At 40.4% G+C, this 27,348-nt stretch overlaps 1 protein-coding gene across 1 annotated transcript; it reads left to right on the forward strand.

The window, feature by feature from the left end:
* The first annotated feature begins 34 nt into the window (after positions 1-34).
* Positions 35-25,743, forward strand: PPP1R7 (protein phosphatase 1 regulatory subunit 7). Its single transcript, XM_089509304.1, has 10 exons — positions 35-110; positions 4,347-4,469; positions 13,716-13,771; positions 15,297-15,362; positions 16,251-16,381; positions 17,280-17,442; positions 18,691-18,807; positions 20,978-21,082; positions 23,916-24,002; positions 25,350-25,743. The coding sequence occupies exons 1-10, from the start codon at positions 50-52 to the stop codon at positions 25,524-25,526; spliced, it is 1,086 nt and encodes a 361-aa protein (XP_089365430.1). The 5' UTR covers positions 35-49; the 3' UTR covers positions 25,527-25,743.
* The last annotated feature ends 1,605 nt before the right edge of the window (positions 25,744-27,348 follow it).

Consider the following 27,348-nt stretch of genomic DNA (forward strand, 5'->3'; position numbering starts at 1 on the left):
CCAGGCGCTGAGGCTGATGGCGGAAGGAGTAGCGGGGGAGCCAAGCATTATGGCGGCGGCGACGACAGCGGCGACGACTGAGGCGGAGAGCGCGCAGGAGATGATGGAGGGTGAGAGGCGGCATGGAGGAGCCGAGGAGAGGGCTGGAGCCGGGCTGGGCGGCGGGGAGGAGCCCAGGAAGGAAGGAAGGGGAGACAGATGGGGGATATTGCCTAATAAAAGGCTTTCCCCCTTTCCCACTGCCATTGTCTTGCTCTTTGCTATGGAATTCTGGGAGTTGGAGTTTGTTGTGGGAGGACCCCACATCAAACTCCAACTCCCAGAATTCCATAGCAGAGAGCAAGACAAAGACTTAAAGCGCTTCCAAACCGAGTTATTTCTCCAGTGTGGATGCAGCCTCAGAGCCTTTAGGGCTGAAGAGCAGGGTATAAATACTCTAAGATAAATAAATAAAGGGGACACGTAGGAATATTGGAGGACGGAAGAGGCTGGGATGGAGGACATGTCCTGGGAAAGGAGGGCCTCTGGTCACCCTGAGCTGAAAACTCTCAAATCAATGCAAATCCATGCTTCTTAGCTCTACTCAAAGTGGAGGACAGTTTGGAATTCCTCCTGGACAGATGAGGCTGAAATGTAGGACAGGACCAGGGAAAGGGGGGCTCTGATCACCCTGGCCTAAAAATACTCGTATCAGTGTTAATTAATGCTTCTTAGCTATGCTCAAAATGGAGGACATTTTGGAATTCTTCCTGTTGAGAAGGTTGAAATGTAGGACATGTCCTGGAAAAGGAGGATGTCTGAGTAGCTCCCTCAATCTCCTGCCACCGTCCTGATGCAGGTCCCCCCTCTTTTGCCTTACTTCAGGGAGCCAAATTTCCCCACAACCATCCGTTTTTCAGAGTAGGATGGTGGTACCTGATTTCCATTTTGCCCCAACTGTAAAACAAACAGAAGTGATCTTTTTAAATGGGTGAAGTACAAGAAGACCCAGAATCCACAAAACAGGGACAGCCAAAATGCACAAAATCTATGCAAAGCTCCACTGGATGGAGGCAACTTCGATCTCAACTTGCTTTGTTGTTGTGAACTGCCTTCCAGTCGACCCAGACCCATGGCACTCCGGTGGGTGAGACGTCTCCAAGACCCCCGGCCTATTAGCTACCTCTCTGCTCAGGCCCTCAGGTTCAGGACCATGGCTTCCTTGATTGAGTCTGGCCATCTGCCGTCTGACCTTCCTCTCTTTCTACTACCTTCTACCCTTCCCAGCATTATTGTCTTTTCCAGTGAGTCATGTCTTCTCATTCTGTGGCCAACTTACGACCGCCTCAATTTTGCCATCTTGGCTTCCAGGGGGATTTCTGGTTTGATCTGTTCAAGGACCCAATTGCTTGTCTTTTTATGGTATCGTCAGCACTCTTCTTCAGCACCACAGCTCAGATGCATTGGTTTTCTTTCTATCTGCTTTCTTCGCTGTCCCACTCTCACATCCATACAGTGGACCCTTGTTATATGCTGGGGTTTGGTTCCAAGATCCCCCGTGTATAACAAAATCCGTGTATGCTCAAGTCCCATTAAGTATAATGACATAGCAAAATGGTGTCCCTAATAAAAAATGGAACATCAAGGTAAATTTATACTTTTTTGGAACATTTTCAAACCGTGTATGCTTGAATCCGTGTATAAAAAATCCGTGTATAAGAACGGCCGACTGTACTTTGTGATGGGGAATACAGTGGCTTGGACCAGCCTCATTTTAGTTTTCAGAGGCGCGGTACAAACCACCAACAAGCGGCAGACCGGCTCCGGCATTAAGGTTAGGGAGCGCGCACCATGTATACACTCCCTAACCCCAATACGTCATGGCGACATAACAATGGTGGCAGCCTGTATACATAAGCGCTGCCATTGTTACATAAGCACTGTGCAGCATCCGTGTGGTGCCGCGCAGCACTTACGTAAACAGTGCACCAGTGGCGCACTTGTTATGCCACCGCCGTGGCTTGAGAAGAACCCGTTTTTTGCCACCATCAGCCTGGACCTTCAAAAAGGTATGTACCGGGCCAGAGTTGCATCTTTGCACTTCAGGATCTTGTCTGGTTCTTTGATAGCTGCCCTTCCCAGTCCACAGATTATTATTAGAGAAATCTTGTCTCATGGGCCAATATCATCAGCACTTTTCCTCAGCATCACATCTCAAATGAGTTGATTTTCTTCCTATTCGCTTTCTTCTCTGTCCAGCTCTTACATCAGTACATAGTAATGGGAAATACCATGGCTTGGATGATTCAGACATTAGTGCTCAGCTGTATATCTTTACAGTTTAGGATCTTGTCCAGTTCTGTCATAGCTGCCATTCCCATTCCTAGTCTTCTTCTGATTTCTTGGCTGCAGTCTCTGTTCAGATCAATGTTTTCTTGGGTACTCCAGGAAATAAAATTTAAGTTCCATTTGTCTTGCTAATGAAAGTCAATTTTTTTTTTACTGGCATACCCACATAACCAAAAGAAGGAGGGGGCTCTCTGCATGAATACCCGCCTCCAAAGCATCCACAACATCTTGACAAAATGCAGGATTGTGACTAACATCATCCTAATTTTTTTTCTCCTGTATGATTTTTTAACACCTATGTCAGATGAAGAAGCCAGTGGAGCTTTGAAAACTTGCAACATGTTTTGTATGAATTTTGTTTGTTCCAATAAAGGTATCACTGTTTTGTGGATTTTCGATGTTATTGTAATTTGCTACATGGCCAACATGGCTACCCCTGGCTATATAAATGGATGAGGGGAAGAGATCTTTCAGTAGAAGAGGCATCTGACGGCTTTGCTATCCAGCAGCTGAAGCATCACTGCTCGGTGCTTGCAAGCATGTCAGTTTTAGCGTGGCAGGTTTAGCTGCTACTGGCTCATTTATAAAACAAAAGCAAAGGCATTTCATCCCTCCTCCCCATGTTTTATATTCCTTAGCTTCTGCTTTATTTCTCATGAGTTGCTTCTCAAATTGCACTGTCTTGCCCCAACTTCAGTGTTTTCTTGCTGAGATTTACATTGACAAAGGAGCAGTGGGATGCTTTATTGACTAGTAATATAGAGACTACAATTATGGACTGTTTGTATATTAATCTCTTCTACTGTGATAGGATCTCATTGCTTGGGGTGGAAAGGGAAATAAGAATTTGGGGAACCCTGTTCTTTGTTGTTGTTATTTTATTTATTAAATTTCTCTCCTATCTTTCTGCCAAAAATGGCACCTTGGCTATATATATGCAAAAAAACCAACAACATAAAAATATGGTATGGTCCATGATAAGGGTCTGTCAAAAGAACAGCACCTTGGCTATATATAATATGCCAGCTATAGTGTATAGTAGCAGGTAGAAATAAATTCCTTCTTGGTTCATATATGGTGACAGATCTGCTTAGATCTTTGGGAATGAAGTACTGTACTGTGTTTTTAGTATTGTAGAATGACAGATCATAAAAAATGACTGAATCCTGTGACTTTGAACCCAGGAGGCTAGGAAACATGGCTTATTTGCTTGCACAAGTAAAAAAATAAAGTACAAATTTGTTGTATGCAGGGACTCAACCCTAATTCCTATCACTCTTTATTAAGCTAAGATGTGACAGGCAGATCATATAAGATCAATGTTCCCCCAACCTGATGTTTTCAAGGCATGATTTAATTGTCAGTTTGGCCCTCGCGTATATGTGTGTGTATATATATATTGCTTTATTTATATCGCACTGTCAATTTACACAGCGCTGGACATACAAACAATAAAATAAATAAAGTAAACATGCCCATGGCATACCAATCTAAGAAATAATAGCATAATACATATAAATAATACATAACAATACAGGAAAGGGTTTAATAAAGTAAAGCAGGCAAAAAATTAAAAACTTCAAATAATAAATAATAGTCATGCAATGCCTGGGAACGCTTCTGTGAACAATGCCATGAGTGTGTGTGTGTGTGTGTGTGTGTGTGTGTGTGTAATGATGGCATATATAATGTGTGTGTGTGTGTATATATATATATAGTAATAAATAATATAATATATAATAACATGGCATATTATATGTAGCCAAGGGGTTGTTCTTTTGACAGAGTATTCCATTTGTGCATGTTTGTTTATTTAGCATTTTAATTAATTCGCTTATTCTTTGGAACTTGGCCCTAAGTCTGTATTCTGTGAACACATAGCTGGAGGTGAACTGTTGGACTCAGTAGGGCTTACTCTCAGTAAGCATATATAGGATCAGTCCTCTCTTATTTCGTACATGCTCTTCTGTTCTTTTTTCTGGAAATAAACTTAAATATGGTGTATCCCTTTTACTTAGTGGACAGGAGGATCGAGTCTGAAGAGTCAGGAGATGATGAAGGAAAGAAGCAAGCCGTTTGCATAGTAACAGACCTCAGTCAACAGAGTTTACGGGATGAGCAGAATGGCGAGAATTCAACAGGTACACTCTTGTTTAATAATAATAATATTTATTTGTATGCCACTTTTTCACAAAGGAATCAAAGTGGATTCCAACTGTATAAATAAAACATCAAACAATTAAAAATTACAATTTAACCCCCCCAAACTTGACCCCCTCCCCCCAAAACCCTTAAATAGAGAAATCATCTGTTGCATCTAATGAGACTGTATACTGTTTACAACCTTTCAAAACTTCTTCTTCCCAGAATTGTAAGAGACAACTGAAGGTATTCCTTGCCACTAGGCTTCCAGGAAGTGATTTTGTTACAGGGTTTGAGTGAATTGACTGTTTTGAGCAGTTATAACAGCTTCTTTCAGCCAAGTTGTGGGAATTTGTTGTTGTTTTGGTGGGTGTTCTTGTTTCCTGTGTGACATTATATAATACCTGCAGTAGCATTTACATAACATGAGCTGGCAGTATATAGTTCTTTACCTAGCAAAGAATGTACACAGTTGGAAAAGAACTGCACTTAGTGAAGCAATGAAGCTACATCTGAGGAATATAAAATTCAAGATGGCAGTCTCTAATGATTTTGTTCAAGATTTTTTTCTGAAAATGAAGGAACACAAGTTTGATCATATTTCTCTAACAAGCAAAGAACAGTGTTTGGATATGCTGTTTTATGAATAGCAATAAAACGTCTATTTCAAAACAGTATTTTTATTTGACTTAAAATGTGCACTATCATTGCAATGAAAAACAGTGTTTATGGATAATGTGGAAGAAATACCTTTTCTTATATTTAGATCACTGTAACATTTTAAGATGAGATTATTGGATGAAAGACATAAGAAAAATAGTTGCATCCTTCTAGGGTTCAATATGCCTAAGGATTAGTGAAAGGATGTAAATGAGGGAGTCTTGGTTACAGAGCGACATCTTTGTATGCAGAGTTGATGTGTTCCTGTTTGTATCTCTGAAGAAGAAATGGATACAGAAGTTTCGCTGGAAAAAGTAATCTGTCTGATCTTAATTTCTCCTCCCTTTCAGTCAAGATTGATTGCCCCTTATTATTGTCATTAAGGCACCAGCTGAAAGAAACATTTAAATGTGCAAGCATTTAGTGGATAGGCAAGTTCTACTTTTGTTCTGTTGTTTCTTATTAATTGTTTGTTCTTACAACACTGTTTTCAGAGAAGGGTTTTTGTGATGGATTGTGTTTTCTGTCTGCATTATTTGTTTTCCTGGGCTGTTTCTAAGAAAGGGTGGAATATAAAATTTAAAAACTTCTCCTTTTTCAGTGAAACAGTATTTTTTAAAACTAAGTGAAACAGTTTTGATTAACCGTACCCAGTACAGTTCAAATACTTGAATCTGTTACATTGGGCTTTGCTACTGAATATGGATGAACCACTGATGGATTATCTTCCACACATTCAAAGAAGACTTGAAAGATGGAAAAGTCAAACTGCTCTTGGTTTTATTTACCCAAATTGTTTTTGTTTGTATTCAGTCTCAACCTTTGGTATAGGTCCAGGCACTTGTTTTACCCCTTGTAAGCTTTGCCCTCAAAATATTGTACATTTTGCACTGGTGTTCTATTTTAGCTCAGAAATCCAAGAGTAGATCATTCAAAGGTAAGAATCTTTTCCTTTTAAAATCCTGTTTAGTGTTGGACTTTTCAGACTAAATCGGACTGGGCAATGTATTGTAATCATTTGCCATCCGATATTAGGGTGGGCAGAATCCCTGCTGACAGCAGCTTCTGAAGTGGGTGGTCCATGGTCTATCAATACATGGAAGAACAAAAGGAAATAGTAGCAACTAAACCCACAACAGTCTGAATCCAAATACAAAAATGTGTTAGGAATATTTGTTGGGTACAAATTCCATATGTATACACGCTCTTAAATGAATCCACTGTATCCCTGTGGGTAAAGAAAATGTTTTGTGTCCCAGGCCCAAACCAGTTCTGCAGTAGGATAAGGGATAAGAATTGTGTAGGCCTCCAGATGTTGCTGAATTGAAGCTCCCAGCTTTCCCCACCATTTGAGAGAGGGGACTTAGTAGGGCTGTGGGAATTAAAGTCCAGTAATTACACAATTTACACCCATGCTCTAGATTAGCCAAAAAAAAAAAAGAGTCATAATGCACAGAGAGAAAATAGCTTTACACTTATGCAGGTCTCAGATGATTCCAAGTCATCAGGAATGTTTTCTTTTTTATGTCGAATTCTGGTAGTCACTAGTGCATTAGCAGCGTGGGTATGCTAACAGAAGCTTTTGTTAAAATGTCAAGAAAAGTAAATGTCATTTCCAACATATGATATGGAGAGGTTCTCTTGTTCCTTGGGTGTTTTTCATTTGATTTGTGTTATATGATGGTGAAACAGGACAAGATTCTTGTTCTTCAGAAGAATATCAGAAGATTTGAGCCTATAATATGGCCAATACATCGACCAGTTAAATATTTGAGATGATTTAGTGATAATGGTATTATGTGCTGTCGTGAATGTACAAAATTTGCTTATTAGAATACATTCCACATAGGGATTTCAAAGGTCTGCAATTCAGGTTTGGTTTCAGAAGTTGTATAGCTCCTTATGCATATCCATTCAGACGTCTGTGTAGAAAATTGACATGTCCCTGTCAACTTGTTTGCCATCTTGAAACAATCTGTTCAGTTAGGACTCTTTTGAAAAGTATTTTCATTCTCTGAAGTGGGGGCAGGCACTTTCAGTTGGGACACAATGGCAACAGATTGTCTGGCTCTGATTTTCACAGGAACTTTGTGAACAATTGCTGGGACAAGATGAATTGGACAACAGCAATTGAGACAATTGAAACAACCTTTAGTTATGGATTTTAATGACAAGATAGCCTACAGTTACACAGAGAATTTGTGTTAAATTAATTGCCAAAGTCCCTCTCCCTTGTCCTCACCAAAGGGACATGTGATAATGGGGGGGTCTGAGAGAAAGCCCTTCCCTGAATATCTTAAGACTCTAGCAGGTCCTTATAGGGTGATACAAGCTTTCAGATATAGACAAGACTCCCTTGGAGAGTGGTGGAACTCCTCCTCTGGAGGACTTTTAAACAGAGACTGGATGACCATCTGTCAGGGGTGCTTTGGTTATGTGTTCCTGCATTGCAGGGGGTTGGACTGGATGGTTCTTGGGGGTCTCTTCCACCTCTATGATTCTAAGTTGAACCAGGTTCAGAGAGAGGCAACAGGAGTGATAAAAGGCATGGAGAACAAAACATAAGAGGAAAGATTGAGGGAGCTGGGCATGTTCAGCCTGATGAAGAGAAGACTGAGGGTTAACATGATTGTACTCTTTAAATTTCTAAAGGGTTTTCACAGAGAGGCAGGTGCAGGCATATTCCTTACTGCCCCAGAGGGTAAGACCAGATCTAATGGTTTTAAGTTATGGAAGGGTAGATTTTGGTTGAACATTAGAAGGAACTAATGACCCAGAGAGATAGTAGGGTTTCTTTCTCAGCATGTCTTTAGAAAGAGGCTGGACAGTTACCTGCTGGAGATACTGTATCTAGATTTCCTGCACTGAACAAGGGTTTGGACTCGATAACTTCAGCTCTCTGTGATTCTGTCTCTGTTGTTGTTTCCTTATCCTTGCCTAAGGGTTACAGTCTGGCTGTAGGTTCAGTGCAGGAGCCTCCCCCTCCCCTCCCAAATTGTTGAGCTGTAGATTGGCCACCTGTACAGTTGGCCCTCCACATTTGCGGATTTGACTTTTGTGGATTTGATTATTTGCGGTTTTGATTAAAATATTCTCTCTACGAATCTTGAGGTTCTCCAGCACAACTCTGACAGAAGGCATCTGTAGGTTCTCCAGCATGATTTTGTGACCAGCGTCTGGTAGATGTTGACCATAGAGTTGAACTGGAAGACCTGGAGATTCATAGAGAGGTGTTCTCTTAGGTAAAAAGAATAGTGTTTTTTTATTTGCAGTTTTTTACATTTATGGGGATCCTTCACCCATAACCCCAGAAAATGTGGAGGGACCATTGTATTTCATCTCCTTTGTGTGTGCAGTTTGGCAATTTGGGCTCCTTTATTGTATTTTACCTGAATGCTTGTACCTGCAGAGCTCACAGCAGGAGTTCTCTTAAAGTCTCTGCCACATGATGGCAAAACTGACTTCCGACCAGATTGTCACAACAGTTTTGATCATGAGTGTATGCTACAGTCAAATTAGCAAAGTGGGCAGGTGTCTGCTTTGTACACATTTGCAGTATTAATTTAATGATGACATTTTCACAGTGAATTTCATCCACTGGCTTGCAGCCCAGATTTGGCATTTCATCCTATTCACCACCCAGTATTCAAAAAGATTTGTTGTTGTTGTTAGATATCTGTGACTTGATAGTTTAGGTAACTGAAATTTGTAATTATGAGAATGATTACATGGACCACTACCTACATATATAACTGGAATGTATTATAATTAGTGAAGTGTGTGTCCAGTGGTAGAAACATATGTGGGAATTTTAGTACAAATGAGTTCTGAAGCAGAGCAGTGGGTAGTACTGGCCTGTACTTCCCTTCACAGTTTGCACCACCTATCAATCCTTTGTCCCCTGGTCATTCTTTTTCTCTATTCCTTGCAACAGGGTGGGAAAACTTAGCCTGCATGCAGCTGCCAATCCTCACCCTTTTTGCAGCCCTGTAAACCCCCCCCCCCATCATCTCCTCAAGGCTTCCAGATGCCCATAAATAAATAAATAAATATTTAAATTGCAGTGAAAAATACTCAGAAATTGGCCACATCGCCACAAAAGCACACCGAATTACAAAGTTGAGATTCATTCATTAACACAGTAAAACTCATTATTAAAATTACCAGGACAAGAGAATAGCAGCAGGATAATCATCCACTAAAGCAAAACAAAGAGAGGCACTGTGGTGTAACGGTTTGAGCACTGGACTGTGGAGAGAGCCACTGTGGTGTAATGGTTTGAGCACTGGACTGTGGAGACCATGCCTGGTCAGTCATGGAAACCCACTGGATGACCTTTGGTGAGCCACACTCTCTCAGCTTCAGAGGAAGACAAGGATAAACTGCCTTTGAAGAAATCTTGCCAAGAAAACCATGCAAGAGGTTCACCTAAAGGTTGCTATAAGTCAGAAATTACTGGAAGGCACTCAACAACAAAGCAGAACAGGCTAATTAAATAAAAATAAATGTTCCAGAAGGCTAGTGATACAGGTACTAGGAAGACTTTCACATTCCAAAAAGAGATGCTGCATGAGGAAGGGCCCTGTCTCTGATCACCACACTCTTTTCCTTCAAAGACAGTGAGATGAGAGAATGCTCTCCAGGGAAGTTCTGAACTGCTGTGCCAAAAAAGGCAGAAAAAAATATTTGGAGAATGTGAACTAAAAAATGGTTAGGTCCTTTCAAAATGAACAAAGTTTGGATTTTCTTTCAATTTGGTATGAGAAAACAGACTGCTATATTAAGACAGACTTCGTTGTTGTTGCTAACTGCCCTCGAGTCAAGCTCGACTCATGGAGACCCTGTCGGTGAGATATCTCCAAAGATCCCCTGTCCTTAACTGTCCTGATCAGGCCTGTGGCCTCCCTGGTTGAGTCTAATCATCTGGCATATGGTCTTCCTCTGTTTCTACTGCCCTCTACCTTTCCCAGTATCATTATCTTTCCAGTGAATCATGGCTTCTTGTGATGTGGCCAAAGTATGAAAATCTCAATTTAATCATCCTAGTTTCCAGGGAGAGTTCAGGTTTGATCTGTTCTGGAACCCATTTGTTTGTCTTCATGGCCACCCATGGTATCTCCAGCCCTTTTTTCTAGAATCAGAGTTCAAATGATTCTTCACTGTCCAGTTCTCACATCCGTTCATTGTGATGGGGAATATAATGGTTTAGACTAACCGTACATTAGTTTTCAAAGTTATATCTTTCCCCTTTAGGGCCTTATCCTGTTTTTTCATAGTTGACCTTTCCAATCCACAGACTATTATTAGAGAATTCTTGTCCCATGGACCATTATAAGGTTCTTTTGCCCCTTCTTAAATGGTAAGTAGAATCCCTAATCCACTGCGGAGTTTCAAAAACAAAAAAGACAGATCGTTCCAAACAGCAGAATGACAGAGAAAAAAGAGATACAGGTAACAAAGGAAGGTGAGCCAGTGTGGATTTGTGTATGTCTTTTGTGTTGAGGATTAAGAGTGAAGCCAAACAGTTTGAGGGACAAGAAGCACAGATGGAGAGAGGTGACACTGTATTTCAAACATAAATTTAGGAAGGTAGTGGAGTTGAGTGATTTAGGAGAGCAGCATCCTAGTCAAAAGAGTATGATAGTGAATTGTTCAGTACAAATCCTGTGTGCTGGATTGATGTTTCTGTGTGTGGCTCAGTAATACATGAGGGAAAGAAGCTACCCATCTTCCAAATGGAGAGAAAGTATGAATTATTCAGCACAAATCTCTGAGGTCCAACTCCACACACACTGTGAAACAGAGTGAGTGTACTTGGCAGGAGTGATCTTTTTTTTAACCTTAAAGCAGTAACATAACTTTTTTTCAGATTGCTAGTAACACTCAGCTCATTCAATATAAAAAATAGTCTGTTCTGATGAAAATGTAAGGCTTGGTAAGATGGCTTGCATATATATTTAGTCTGTTTTCCCATGAATAGAAAAATGAATATAGTGTTCGTCAAGTGGCTGAACAGTGTTTTTCCACCAGATACATCACTGACTCTCATTGGTTCCACATTTGATCCTCTCCCCTTTATAATTCCAGATCAGCTGACATGAGAGAAGGAATACTTAAAACAATTCACAGGTGTCATCTAACTCCCCTCCAATTATCAAAAATTGCTTTTTAAAAATCCCACTATTATGACTGACTCCTATTTCTGTATGTGAATAGAATATCCTAAAGTTAAAACTTTTTCACCAGTGGTTGTAATCTGAATCACACAGCCCAGCCCATATCCATTTGAAAAATCCTTAATACACAAAAATATTTTTACCTGCCACTGAAAAGAGCAAGGATGGGGCCATTCTGGCTTCTAAAGGGAGAGAGTTCCCAAATCTAGGAGCAGCCACCGAGAAGGCCCTCTTCCTTGTTCCCACCAAACAAGCTTGAGAGGGTGGTTGGACAGAGAAAAGGTCTTCTCTGGACAATCTTAGAAATCTAATGGGCTCATAATGAGTGATATGGTCCTTCAGATAGCTTTGATACAAGCTATATAGGGCTTATGTGTCAAAACCAGCACTGAATTGTGGCCAGAACCAGGCAGGCAGCCAATGGAGTTGTAAACTTTACCTGGCTACAGGAAGCCAAGGGAGTTGTGTGCTTCCTGTAGCCAGCCAGATCTGGCTGCAGGTCTTTGGGCCAACTGAAGCTTCTGAGAACTTTTCAAAGGCAACACCACATAGACTGTATTACATTAATCCAAACCAGATGTAGCCAGGTCATGTACCACCATGGCCAGATCAAACTACTCCAAGAATGCGCACAGTTGATGCAATAGCTTTAACTGTGCAAAAGCAGTTCTGGTCACTGCAGAAACCTGGGCCTCCAAGTTCAAAGCTGGAGAATAGAGATTTTCCCCAGACTGTGAATCTGTATTTTCAGGAAAGCATAACTCCATCTAACACAGGCTGAGTCCCTATTCTTAGATCTGTCTTTTAACTGGCCAGGAGCACCTCTGTCTTGTCTGGATTAAGCTTTGATGTGTTTGCCCTCATCCAGTCCATTACAGCTAGCAGGCATGGGTTTAGCACAGGAAAGATTCCTTGAAATTAGGTTGAAAGGAGTGATAGGGCTGGGTATCATCAGCATACTGGTGACACCTGATTCCAAAATTCTGCACAACCTCTCCCAGCAGTTTCATGTAGATTTTAAAAAGCATAAGGGACAAGACTGAACTCTGAGGATTCAGCCTCATCCAACCAGATCTCTAGAATACAGGCCAGATCAGCACGTGCATCTAAGATCAAGTCCTGAATGTTTTACCATTCACCAATGTGGCATTAAGCAGCAGCATTTTTGACCAAGGCTGGCATAGCTGTCCTGATTATTTGGGATGGGAGGGAGTTTGGGGGTGACTAACACCTATTGTAAACTTTACCCCCAGGATAGGACAGCCATTTTCCATTTCCATATCACCCTCTAGCCTGCCTGTTCCTGAGTCTCATTACCTCCTTCCCTTTATTAGCAGCAGATCTCCCTTCCCCATATCAATGGTCAGTTGTTTATTCCAATGAGGCAGTGTCTGTAAGCAGGGAGGTTTTCTTTTCTCCATGGCTCCTTTTTTGGAGGTGACCTCAGTGGCAGTGGACCCACAGTAAAAAGATAAAGGTAAAGGTTTCCCCTTGACATGAATGTCTAGTCATAATTGACTGCAGGGGGCGGTGCTCATCTCCATTACTAACCCAAAGAGCCTGAAGGCAACTCTGTGATCATGTGGCCATCATGACTGCATGTAATGCTGTTACCTTCCCATCAAAGTGGTACCTATTTATCTTCTTGCATTTGCATGCTTTCAAACAGCTAGGTTGGCAGAAGCTGTTATTGGTGATGGGAGCTCACTCCATCATGAGGCACTTGGGCCTTGAACTGCCAATTTTCCAATCTTACGATCATCAGAATTGGCATCTTAACCACTAAACCACCGCGTCCACACAGTAGTCGCATTTATAGTCCCCAGCCCGGAGAAACTGCTAGCTGGGCCTCTGTCCTGCAAGGAAGCAACTCACACAGTTGTGGTAAAGGAGTCCCCAGGTGAAGAAAGATGGCAAATGGAATACATAGTACCTGCCAAGCTCCCTCTTCTTGGCTCCCGGATGGTCCGTAGGTCCTCCGCTGTCTCTGCAGGGGTGCTGAATAAGCTGTTTCTTCACTGTGAAAGCCTGAAAAATGGCCAAAGTGCAAAAGTAACTTAAATTTTCTGCTAAGTTTACAGTCCAAAGTATTTGCAGTTACATTGTCAGTTGTGGTGTGCCTACCTTAGGCAATGAAAGACAATGATTCTAATATGCACATTATTAAAAGGAGTTTTGTGGTTACTTGCTTGCATGATACATAAGGCTGTGGCCGCCTGCTAGAAAATTGACCATTATTTTATATTCTAAGCTAGCCCTAGAAGGACTACTGTGAACTGCTGTCTGAACATATTAGATGTTCCCTGTATCCTTACAGCATGGTTTCTTTTGTGGGAGAGCTGACTTTGCAAATATGTTTTCACGGATGAGAAGCATGGACTTACACATGGTGCACTTGTTCTGTTGCAGTAGATGCAGAGACACCAGTGGACATGGAGACGATTAGCCTGGATCCAGATGCAGAGGTAAAATAGCCCCTATTTTCATATTATGGGAAGAGCACACAGCCAATAAATAGAACTTTAGGGAAAGATCAATAAACCTTTGGCCATTGAGCACTGTGTTATAGAACTATTTTCCCTTTTTTAAAAATTGAAGCTGTATTGTAAGTAGTCTGTGGAAAATATTTGGTATGAGAGAAGCTGGATCACAACAATAGAGAAATCAGGGCAGAGAGTTTCAAATGCGGAAAATATACTTTGCTTATTGTTGATTCTGAAGGGTGTGTGGGTTTCTCTGTGTTTCTTGCCTTTTTGTCTTTGAAGATCTGCACTGTTGAAATGTTTAGGTTCTAATGGTATGGTGGAAAACCTTGATTAGTGTACAAGTCAAGCAGCTCTACTTGAAGTATCTGTCTTCAGATTAAATTAAAGGGGTATTTCCAGATAGCAGGCAAGCCGAAGGCACTCTACATCTACTCCAGTTGTCTTCTGCTTAATGGATTTTCTACTCAGAAGAAAAAAAGACAGGGGTAATAACAGAGAAGCAGGGGAATTTACAAGTTTAATACAATGTCCTCTGAATCTCCTAGAAAATTCAGCAAATTGTGATAAAAATTTTAATCCAGAAAATTTATATTGCCTGCCCCTGTATATCTCACTCCCAGAAACTGAAAAGCAGCACACATAACTTTTCAAGCATGATTAAATATTCAGACTTTTCCAAAGGATTGTCAGAACCAGTCCTGTCTGTTTATTGCAGAAGCTAGCTGTGCACTGGGTTATTATTATTATTATTATTAAGCTTTATTTATATAGAGCTGTAAATTTACACCGCGCTGTACATACAATCTTTTTAATTAGATGGTTTACAATCTAAAAAGACACGACACAAAAGGGGATGGGGATGGGGATGGGGATGGGGAAGGGGATCAGGTCCAGCATTTCTTCTCTCCTTCTGAGGCCTGGACCAAGGCAGATGGACTGGAGGGAGGGCTCTTCTTCTTAGTTCAGACCAGGCCTGATGGAGCTGGCCCTGCCTTCTCACTCCCTCCCAGGCCAGATGACAGATGGCACAGAGGGAGGGCTCTTCTTCTTCTTCTTCTTCTTCTTCTTCTTCTTCTTCTTCTTCTTCTTCTTCTTCTTCTGGCTAGGCCTGATGGAGTTCAGGCCAGATGACTTGCCTTTCTCTCCCTCTGCCTATGACAGGTGTACATTAAGTAGCATCATCTTGTATGTGACATTTTCAAAACTGGGAGCAGGAAGAAAGGGAGATCATGTATGTATAATACTAAAATATGAGAAGAAGCAGGTACCAGCAAAAATCAAAGGGTATCTTACAGAAATGACAACTTGGGTGATGTGGAGTGAGTGGGCTACAAGTACAAATTTGTTTTGATCTAAACTGGTCATGTCCAAAAGGCTAGTACTTTTGCACACATTTGCTATACAATCTCTTTTGGTAGAGCTGTTTTCATTCATCCATCTTAAAAGTTATATTGACATCAACCTTCAAAATGGCTAAGGTATTTTACACTTGTTTGTCTTGCAGGATGTTGATCTGAATCATTTCCGAATTGGCAAGCTTGAGGGATTTGAGGTGCTTAAGAAAGTGAAGGTGAGACTTTTAAAGTGTAGTGTTTCATTGAGCCAGGATAACTCCACCACTTCTACATAAGCATGTATGTGCCTGGCTGCCCTTGATCTGTGATGTATTTCTCTGACTAGGGGAACACTGCATAGTGGTGCAGTTGCTTCAGTTCTGGAGCAGTACAAGAGACAGTGGTACATTTGATGGGGCGAGGGAGACTGAGGATGTCCAGAGGGATAGTATTAAAGATTCTGCTAAAATCCAAAATATACACAGTGCAGAAGATCCATGATTCCAAATACTTTTTAAAAATATAAAAACTTGAAAACAACCATACAAGTGAATTAGGTCCAGACAGTAGTATTGGTATAGGGATGTTTAACATTTCCCCCATACTGAAACACATTCCTCTGTTGAAATTAACACCACACCATCTCCCAAAATAGTTTCACTGGCAAAAAAAGATAGAAGGCCTAATAGCAAATGTGGTAGATGATTTTGCTCAAGAGCAGTAAATACCTCTCTCCCCCACCACCACAGCCCAGTACTAATTCAAGTGCTTATACAGCTGAAAAAGAAAGTCAAGAAATTTGATTTTCCATGTCACTTGTAATTTAGTCCCCTGTCTCCTAAACTGAACAATGTGGAGGTGTGCTGCAGCTGCCATTTTACGTTCTTTTGTGACCTTGAAATTGCTTAGACTGGTAATACCAGCATTGTGCAGTTGTTCTTGATAGAGATGCAGAATAAAACATTCTGGCTGCTACAGAAACTTCCATGGTGGTAGTGGAGAGATAAGTGGGAGTCAAGGGAGGTGAAACAGAGCAAATAGCTGGAGTAAGAGGAAGGGACTGTCCCCACAGAATGATGTGTATCTTCCACATCATTGTTTTCTCATTTTTCTCCACCCATTAGACTCTTTGTCTCCGCCAGAACTTGATTAAGTGCATTGAGAATCTGGAACAGTTGCAAAGTCTAAAAGAGCTGGATCTCTATGATAATCAGATTCGAAAGATTGAGAACTTGGATACCCTGACAGGTCTGGAGTGAGTATCTGGACAGAAAGCAAAGAATCTTCTTGAGCTGGCAGTGGCAAAATATGTAGTTTTCACTTAGAGCATTTTAATGCACTGGTTCCTCACATATATATCTGTGCATGTATATATATGTGGGTTGTGGGAGTGATCTAATTCTTTGCATTAAGGATGGGAAGCTTTTTTTATGTTGAGGATCACATTCATTTGGGGTATTCAGTTGGGGTGCATGCTCTGAAGGTAAAGCCAGCTGTGGAACCAGAGCCAAAAATAGGCAAGCCCTTACTTTTTTCCTCGTTCCAGCCTCCTTCGCTAGGACATGAACTGATTATTTATGGTGGTCTTTTAAAATTCAGCATAGGGATATATGACATCAGGCCAAGGTCTGCAGGTTGTTGACCTTTTCTATATATGTCTAATTAGAAAGTCCTCCTGACTTCATTAGAATCTGCTTCTAAATTAAAAGGCATAAAAAGTGGGGGACTTTTTGTCCTCCAAATGGTTTTGGATGTCAGCTCCCAAAAACCTCAGATAACATGGCCAGTGGCTAAGAGTTTGTAGGACTTGTAGTCCAAAGCATCAGGAGGGCAAACCTTCCTATCCTTTGTGGTATAGGACTGCATCCTGATTATCCTCCTCTGTGTGTAGTATGATGTGATGGATGGATTGGTAGGTTGAAACCAGGGAGAACCAGGTTCAAATGCTGATTGAGCCACCATAAACTCACTGAGGTATCTTGGACTAGTCTGTCACACTCTCAGCCTGCTGTCCCTCATGTAATTATGATGACAATAAAATGGAAAATAGCCATGTGTCATCATGAGTTCTTTGGCGAAAGAAGGATGGGATGTGAATGTAGTGTATGCTCTCTAAGACAGTTTTTCTTAGTGTTTTTTGTTTTTTCTCTTAGAGTCTTGGATATTTCATTTAACATATTACGGCACATTGAAGGGCTTGATCACCTCACTCAGTTAAAGAAGCTCTTCCTTGTAAACAATAAAATCAGCAAAATTGAAAACCTAAGCAACTTACAGCAATTACAGATGTTAGAGCTGGGATCTAATCGAATCAGGGTAGGTATTTATTTCCAGTTGTTGATAAAGATCTCTCTGGGTACAGCCAGTCAAACAGAAGAGGGAGGGATGCTAACCTTAAAGTTATAGATGTGCTGTGCAAGGGTGCTGGGTGTCATTTCCTTTCATAGTGAGGCATTGGGAAGAGTTATGTTCATATGGCACACAGTCCCATTTCTTCTTTTATCCCTCTTATTATAGGAAAGTATGTTATTCCTCCTTTTTAGAAAAAATCAGAAAAAAACATAATTTAAGAGGCAAATGTATTACAGTATTGGCTGTAGCTGTCACATGATTCTTCCAAGCAACATGGAGAGGGACACATTCAATTCTTATGTAACTGAAGACAGAACAAAGCCAAGCTGCAGAATGAACAGCAATAGACAGTACTTTTTCAAAATATTAAGTAGTTCCTGGCAAAAAAAAAAACCCCCAATGATAAAAAATGAGGTAAACCAATAAGCAAAAGCTTATCTAAAAACTTACAATTTGGGATGAAAGATTTGAAGCAGAAATGTAACACATACATCTAGGGTGATCATTTAAAAGAAACCCACATAAAGCTGTTTGATAGACTGGCCTCAGTACCAAGGCTTGATGGTGAATATGATGAATTCACATTAATACTGGGCAGTCAGCATTCAGTCTTTCTACACTTCTGTATAATTAAAATTATTTTAGAAAATAACCATAGGTCTTAGATACTAATTTTTCTTCTAGTGACAAAACTGACAGGATCTCCACCCCAAAACCTTTTCTGAAGTATTCTCTGCAAGTAGCACTATCTCATTGTACTAGCTCTGCATGGATTTCTTAGGCATTTAATTATTAAAGCATAGCATTCTATTAATGGGTGCAACATACTCCATATTAGCTTCCATAATGATTCTAGTTTCATAAGGAACTTCTTAACAAAGCCTCTTATAAAGTGGCAGGACTTCAAGTGATAAGAGCTGCAAGACTAAATTCTAATCTTTTCCTGCAGTTCTGCTGCATATTGTGTACATGAAGCTTTATTTGCCAGGGCAAACCAAAATAGCGCAAGTCATCTGATTAAAATAATCTCATGAGCATGGTAGGTACATTGCCTTGGGGGCTTTGGTGGGTTGAGAGGTGAGATAAATGCTTTCAATAATGCCCACTGTAAAGGAGTGGCTGATAATGTTTGGGTATGCTGACTGGGCTTCAGTATTGTTTACAGACAGTATATTTCAAGTTAGTGAGATATTTGTTGTGGTCATTTTACAGGCAATTCAAAATATTGATACTTTGACTAACCTGGACAGCCTGTTTCTGGGAAAGAACAAAATTACCAAGCTGCAGAACCTTGATGCGTTGACAAACTTGACAGTACTCAGCATACAGGTACGTAGACATGCTGTTTTGTTTACTCACAGGAACATCCTTCAGCTTGTTTTCTTTTCCTCATTATATAATCTTTGCAGGCAATCACAGTTAGCAGTATTGCAAACTGCTCGTGTAAATAATCTGGTAGTTCAGCCTACTGTTCTGTGGCCTTTTTCTCCTACGTCCTCCATAGTGAACTGTAGTGAACTGATTGCATATCTTCTGTCTCTTGAGAGTAATGGAAAAGCTTCTGTAGTTTGTTAAAATAAATGGACATTGCCTTTCTGTACTATATTGTTTAAAAACCTGATAATAGTTAAAAATTCTCCTTAATTTGACTAAGGATGGGGGATAAGGCCATTCTGCATCATAAAGGCGCGTTATAGACAGGCCTTTAATATGCCCCCATCACGTGCTAGGGGTTGGCCGAGGACCTAGCGTCCATACCGGCTTCACCCCTAGCACGTGACGGGGGTGTAAAGATGGCGGCGCCCTATACACACGGGCGCCGCCATCTTTACATGCTGGACGCGTTGCGTCCGCACGTGTCGCCCTGGAAATGACACCGCAAATGCGCCCCTTGCGCTTTGCGGCGCCTCTTCGGGGCCTGAGAAGGAGCGCGATTTCCGTACTCCTTCTCGACAGCGTCCAGGAGCCGCGCCGTTTAAAGGCTGCGGCTCCCGGACGGTGCAAGCGGCAGCAGCAGCAGACCGCCACAATCCGGTGGTCTGTAACGCGCCAAAGTGTTCTAAATGAGGTGGAAAGTGTTGGTCATGTTGTGTTAAACAGTGGGCCCTCGGTATCTGCAGTGGACCTTCAGTATCCCAGACCCGCCACAGATAGCAAAAAATGTGGATGCTCAAATCAGTATTAAAATTTAACATATAAAATTTCTCACCACAAAGCCTCATCCAGAATTTAAACCCCTGGTGGTTAGAGTTTGGGAAAGGGAGTGAGGAAAGAGTTTGAATTCTGGATGAGGCTTTCTGGTGAGATTGACTTCTATCAGCCAAGTGGGGGAAGACCGAGGTAGAGGCGGCAAGTGCCAAGTGCACATTGTTTCTGCTTCCTGTTGGGAGCATGTCAGCTAGTGCTTTTGCTTTTTGAAGGAATGAGCAGGGGAAAGTGGGAAGAATTCATGCCTGATGTGAAGGCCTTACCACAACAACCCCTGCTACTGCCCTGGGATCACTTCTTGGCCTTGCTGCAGTCAATCACAGGTATTTTTTTTAAAAATGTTTCTTCACAGTTGGTCAAATCTGCAGATATCAAGGGTCCACTGTATTGCATTTCTACAGAGATATATGTTGTACACTTACTACTGCTGTTGTGCAGCAATTCCAGGTAGATGTGATGATTATGACTTAAAATACTTAATGGAAGCTAGAGAACTACATGCACTTTAAAAGTGGTTATGTTTTGTGCAGCTGCTACAAAACTGAGGCAATAAGTGGTGAACGATCTTAGTGAATAATGTTTCTGCTTGTATAATATAATTACAGTTGGACCTCCATATCTGTGGGGGATCCATTCTGGACCTCCCCCTGCAGATACCGAAATCTGTGCATGCTCAAGTCTTACTAAAATGAATTGTGGTGTGGTGCCATTAAGCAAAATGGGGGCTTGCCATCCATGAATGGTTAAATCTGAATGGCAAATCCGCTGATAAGGAGGGTAGACTATTTGTATGTACCAAGTAAATTCCATTTTGTAGACATGTGGGTACATTGTAAATATGATGCTGGTTTTGTTTTTTGGGTCTGTAACCAAAATAAACCAATTCATTCCTTCATAAGGTATAGAAATCCAACAGAAGGTAGCACTTTCTGCTTCAGTAGTATCTAATAGAAGGAGAATTATTGCATTTCTCTTTGCTGCCTCACACTGTTAGAACTCTACCTAATTGGTCTCCAAAACTAATATGAAAAGATCTGTACATGTTTAAGTAAGTATCAGTCCTCATGTTGCTTTTGTTAATGCAGAGAGGAAGACTGAAGTTGTCTCAATCTACCTAAGATTGAATAATATCAGATCTGATCTATAATATGTGTCTTAATGTGATGTTGTGCAACATGGGATGACAGAAGGATGATTCTTGTGAAATTTGTCCAAATAGTTTATCTTATAGATATTTTACCAAATAAGTCTTATTCTATCATTTTAACCTAATTTTCTCTTGCTACTTTAGAGCAATCGGTTGACCAAGATTGAAGGGCTGCAAAGTCTTGTGAACCTGCGAGAATTGTATCTTAGCCATAATGGCATAGAAGTCATTGAAGGGCTGGAAAACAATGTGAGATGCTATTTTCTCCTTAATTGGTTACTCAGCACAGTCCATATAGAGAACTAGAAAATTTTCACCATCCTTGCCCAGCTTGACATTGATGATTTTGCTTGTGATTTTAATAAAACAATTGTTTGAGTCCTTAAAATTTGTTTTACACCAAGTTCATGTAAAATTGACCAAAAATACTGCTTTACTTGTTGGTCTCAATGTTGCACAGAAATCTTTACAATGTAAACAGAAGCCTAAGTTCAGGTTTGGTTCATAAATGGTTCTACAGCAAAAAATACAGAAAATCACAGTGTGAATTTAGAAGATACCCAGATATATCAAGTCAGAAACCATACTATTTAATCTCATTAGTTAATACAGCAATTGTGATGACTGTGATAAAAACGTGGATTTATATCGTACAAGAGAGACAGTTAAGGATTCGAAGTTAAAGATATGTATGCATGTTTCTGCCTGAAGAGGCTTACAATCTAGAAGGGGACAGATATGGAGACATGGTTGAACAGAGAAAATGTATGCATTTATTTCTCTTATAATCTTTGTTCCATTAGCTCAGGGATGGGGAACATATGTTTCCCCAGTGTTGTTGGATTGCGACTGCCAAACAAAAAGGTAAGAATAAAATATAAACAGGGTTGGTCAAGGCCTATCTTATTAAATTAGTGCAGAGATACAGCCCATTCAAACCACTAGATGTACCAAAGTACAATTTAATCAATACCATTATGTAATACCATTTAGCAATATGAGTATTTCATAAAAATCATAAGGTCAAGGAGAATTTGCAGCATAGAACAAAAACCTGTAAAAATAAAAACTAAACTCATTTTACTACTAATGTTTAGCAAAAAAAGTGTAACATCATTCAATCAAACTCTGTGCATAAGAAAACGCACGTAAAAATAAATCAAGGCTGAAGAAATTTTTACAATATGCTGCTTCAGAGGCTTGCAATAAGAGGATATGTAGTTGTATTTAAAAAAAGTAGAAAACAAAACACAAAATAGCCTGATACCATATTAGAAGTACAAAGTATTCACCACCAAGCATTATTTCATAGATAAAACCTTTACAGGCACCATCTCATCACATGGCCTTGATGCACAATGGACAAATTATTTCCCATGGCATTATTTGAATGTTGTGGATCTCTGTGGTAATTTTCAACAGGTGTTATATTAACCTCTTCACAGCAGCTTTCAGGGCAGTTACTGGCAAACAGATTCTGACTGTATTGCCATAACTAATATAAACCATAATGGCTGATGGGAGTTGCAGGCCAACAACATCCAGGGAGTAATTTGTTCCTCACCTCTGCATTAGAGTATTAGAATGCAGGGCTTGCACCACAATGTTCATAGAAAGAATGATTTTGAAAGATGATTTTGAAGAAAGGAAGAAGTTGTATCTAGGAGGCATAAGGGGCAGCAAAAATTGACAGGACAGACTTAACTGAGGGAGCAAGAGACCAGTAGACAAACATCTGAAAGTGGCCCACCCTGGACAAGCAATGACTGTGTGCAAGGATGTGTCTTGGCAGAGGAGCAGAATCCTAAAGCAGGGCAATGCATCCCTCTGTCATTCTCTCTGTAGAGACAGGGGGATGCAGTTTTGTAATACCACAAGTGAAGAAACAATGTGACGGTGAAAACGAGGTCTGAGAAAAAGGAGAAAAGAATATCTGTGGGGTGAGCTAACATAGTTGTATGCCTTGATCCACAGGGTTCATGGAGGTAATGATCAGGATAGTAGTTTAGAATAAACTTGGATTTGCCATTTTTTGGTTGAGGAGAAATGTGCTCGGGTATTTTTGCTGGCAGTCACTTGCACAAGATTTAAATCTGTTGATTTCTTGAGATATATTGCCTAGATTGAGTCCTGATGAATTGGACTGGTGATAAACTTGTACACAGTCTAGACAGATTGGGCAGGATTCCACTCTGAGAGTCCTAGAGAAGACTGAAATGTGAAAGACTGAATGACTTAAAAACAGAAAGACATCTGTGTGATAATTCTACCATAAAAAGAGGCCAGACATAATACAGCAGGTCTCTGTCCTTTCCATTCTTGCCTGTATCCTACTCACAGTACTTTGGTTAAAGATGAAGACCTGCTTAAGAATTAAGATAACTTGTTTGGCCTGTCACAGACAGAATTTAGGAGCATTTAAAAAAAAGATTTAATCTTGATATCTCTTGTGTAAATCCTTTTTTAAAAAAAAATCCATCCTCTTTGAGAACAACATTTTTAACCTGGTGAATAGTTTGAAAAATTGCCATCTCAGTTCTCTTTTCTCATTTGGAGTAAAATTTATAATGGTGTATAATCCCCTGGTATTCTCCAGATGTCCACCATTCCTAGCCTGAATGATTTAATGAGAGTTGCAGTCTTATACATCTGGAGGGCACTATGTTGGTGAAGGATACATAGGGGTTCTAGCTAAAATGAGGCAATATTGAGATGCACCTTTCCCACTGATATTGTATTAGGAAACAGGTTGTGTTTTCTTAGGCTGGGGGCATGGCAAGGTTGCACCTCTCCAGACAGCAGGCCGTATGACCTCTTGCCCTTACTGTTCCATGCAGAATGGCTGCAGGTTAAGTTAGTTGCTGGCCAATTGAAGAAATGTCAGCCCGTCCTCTGTACTCAGATACCAATGAACAAGTGTATTTAATACTGGGGAGGGCAACAGAACATGCAGTATGTATGGCTAGATATTTTGCTACGTACCATATCCTTTAGCTGTTCCAAATCAAGTTTGGTTCAAGGATACAAAGTGTGGGATATAATCAAAATTTAGACTAAACTTTTCTGTATTTTCCTATCTTAGAATAAACTTACAATGCTGGACATTGCTGCAAACAGGATCAAAAAGATTGAAAACATCTCCCATCTAACAGAACTTCAGGAATTTTGGGTAAGTCTGAGACTATCCATGAGAGTCAGGGACAGCAGAATGGCAGCTTAGATGCTTAAACTTTGATCTAGTTTTCTAATGTTGATGCATTCAAGAGTTTATCCAACCCTGTGGCATTTGGTTCAAGCTGGCCTTTTAAGTCATCAAAAAATGGGAACTCCAGAAAGGAATCTTTAATACAGTGTTCAAGCAAAATCCAAAAAGTTTTAGTTCAAGCACGGCACATATCACTTCAGTTGGCACTAACACACTCTTTTAGTCTGCCACCATAGCACTCTTTTATTTAAATTTTATTTTTAAAAAATAATTTTGTATTTTGAGGTGACACTTCTCTAAGATAAATCAGAAAGTAAAACTTCAAAATAATTAAAAGTACAGTTACCTAAAAGAGCATTAAAATTTTTTAAGAGGCAACACCAATAAAAATCATTTTTTAAAAGATGGGCATCTATTCAAGTACAAGTAGGGATCATCCAGATCTTTAAGGATCTGATTTTTTTAAAAAAGTCAGGTAACATATTTTGAGCAAATCCTCAGCAGTGCATTCCATATGAAAAGGATCATTACAGAGAAGGCTTTATCTCAGAGGATAGCAAGTCTAAGAGATCTTCCCAGTAGATACTGTGAGCTAGACCTCTGTGGCAATTTCACATAGATACATGCAGTCCTTCCAATAATGTGGCTCCATGTTGTTTAGGATTGCAAGTTAGTCATTAGGAGCTCCCGCTGGCTTCAGAAATGCACCAGCAACAGTTATATCATCTTATGGACTAGATGCTTTAAGCAGTAGGGCAGCTGTATTGTGTCCCAATAGAAACCTCCAGTCTATGTGTAAAAGCTGTACACAGAGGACACTGCAGTAGTCTTAATCCAGATGTGACCAGAATACAGATATCTGTAACAAGGCCTTTTATCTCTAGTGCTCGTCTTTCAAATTCCTGCTCCTCTGTGCCTCACCAGTCTCCTCTTTTCTCACTGTGTACTATCTGTACTCCCATCTCTTTGTTCCCTCCCCCACTGCTTGATCTTTTATCAAATTGAAGTTTATGGGAATCTCAGATCCACCTGGGAGTTGTAACAGGGAAGACCAACTTAAACAAATTGTGGAGGGAAAGCTGCTGGCATATGCCACCAATGCTAACGTGAAAAGTTCTGGCCCATGTAGGAGGAGTTTATGCAATAATCTTTACTAATGCAGTTTCTGTTCCAGAAAATTACAGCAGCATTGATGTGGTTTTGTGCCACAACTTGTTTCTGAAATACACTCGCTGATACTGAACATGTTGCATTGGCTCTTTTTTTAAAAAAATTGATGACATTCTTATTTTTTCTGTGTTTGTCCTCCAGATGAACGATAACCTCATTGAGTGTTGGAGTGATCTGGATGAGTTGAAAGGAGCCAAGAACTTGGAAACAGTCTACCTAGAGCGAAACCCTCTCCAGAAAGATCCCCAGTATCGACGTAAAATCATGCTGGCCCTTCCATCCATCCGGCAGATAGATGCCACATTTGTCCGATTCTGAACCATTTCCAATCCCTCCTCCCTTGCCTTCCTTCCTCTCAGAGTGTCACAGCTGGAATTTTTATCCACACTGCACCCTCAGTCTTCAGCCCATTGACACTTACAGAGCAAATGGCCAACCAAGAGCACTGATAGCAGACCTTGAATATAATGTGCACTCTTGTTGTTTTGGAATATTACTATAATAATAATTATTATTATTAAATCTTAACATGTGAGATTTCCTGGTTGTGACAGTGTTTATTCTTATTGGGCAGTTCAGCAGCATGTTCAGAAATACATTCTGAAACCTGAGCACCCTGTGATTTTGTGTGGTCTCTTAAGAATTGGCAACCCATTGAACCTACTTTGTTAACTGAAATAGCAATAGCTTTTGGAACAACTAACACCAAAGGAGTGATACATCTTGGAAAGAAACCACAAAATAGGGCGGGAAGAGGGGGGGGGGAAACTTGAACTGCTTTAATGAGGAGGACAGCCCTCTTGCATTCTGTCCCCTTCTTATGTTAAGGACAGAAACCGAAGGAGAACCTGTGACCATCCAGTAGTGATTTGACTTCAACTACTATCAGCACTAGGCCAGTGATCAGAGCTGTAATCTAACTGCATCTAGAGCAGGGAAGGACAACTTCCAGAAATCTGAGAACCCTACAGATCTTCCACCACTGGCTTAATGACCTTTTTTTAAAAAAACAATATTAGTAGGTTTTATGTCTAGTTTAACCCCCCCCCCCCCCCCCGCGCACGCCAGTGTAAAACAGCTCAGTGTGCCTAAAAGAGAAAAATTGTCCACCCCACCCCTAAAGGCAGCAGAGAATACTAATGCTCATGTTGGTGCATAAACATTTATTGCCAAAAAAATATGGGAAGCACAAACAGGATTTAGCCGTATCATCCACTCCTCATCTAGAGAGATGAAAATCCATTGTCAAACATCATTCGTTTAATAAGGATAGAGGTAACAAGATATAAACAAGGTTGAACAGTTTCGTTTGCTATCAAATTTGTCAATATTTGCATTGTGAAGTAAGGATAATCACATCCTGCTGTTTCTCATTCTACAAATATGACCATATTTCATATGCTTCTATTTGCTGTTTTAGCCATCTTATCTATAAACCTACATTCCTCTGGAATTCTGCTTAGCAGCTTGAAGTTGCCATTTGTTAACACGCTAGGTATCCTTTTGAGATTTTTCGTACTGTTGTGGCTTCTATAAAACATGGCAGAACAAGCCACGTCATCAGTGTGTGGGATTTACCTTTTAGTGTTGTATAGGGAGGAGGAGAGTAAACAATCTGGCGCTAAGGACTGAATTGTGATTAATCTTGCCAACCAGTCAGTTATGGATATGTTGGGATGGTGCAAAATACCTTTGAAAAGTAAGACCTAGTTTTTGAAAAGTAAACATCTTCTAGGCTTGGTAGGCAAAAAAAATGTTCATTATACAAGTGACTGACCTAAGATAAACATGATTTTGCGGTTGATTCTTATTTTTGTGGAGGCATATCCATGCCTCTTGAATTAAAGTTAAACCTGTATTGTGAAAGGCACAAATACTGTGAAAGGCAAGTTATTTTTGTTAAAAAAATTAATAATCTTATAACTATGTTGTAGGCTCAGAGCATACAGTTTTTAAAAACAGCTTTGCACCTCACTTTTCTCCAAAGAAGTAATAGACTATAAATGTTATGGCAGAACAAGGATTTGAACCCAGGTCATCTTGATCACATATGGTTTCCACTACACCTTTGCTACTCAGACCTGGACCAGTGGCAGTCCCTGTACAGTTCCTTGTAGGCTTCCAGGAAAGAAGGTAATAA

The sequence above is a fragment of the Sceloporus occidentalis genome, unplaced genomic scaffold (genome assembly GCF_023333645.1).
Source record: "Sceloporus occidentalis isolate IW3139 unplaced genomic scaffold, rSceOcc1.0.p SCAF_2, whole genome shotgun sequence".
Lineage (NCBI taxonomy): Eukaryota > Metazoa > Chordata > Lepidosauria > Squamata > Phrynosomatidae > Sceloporus > Sceloporus occidentalis.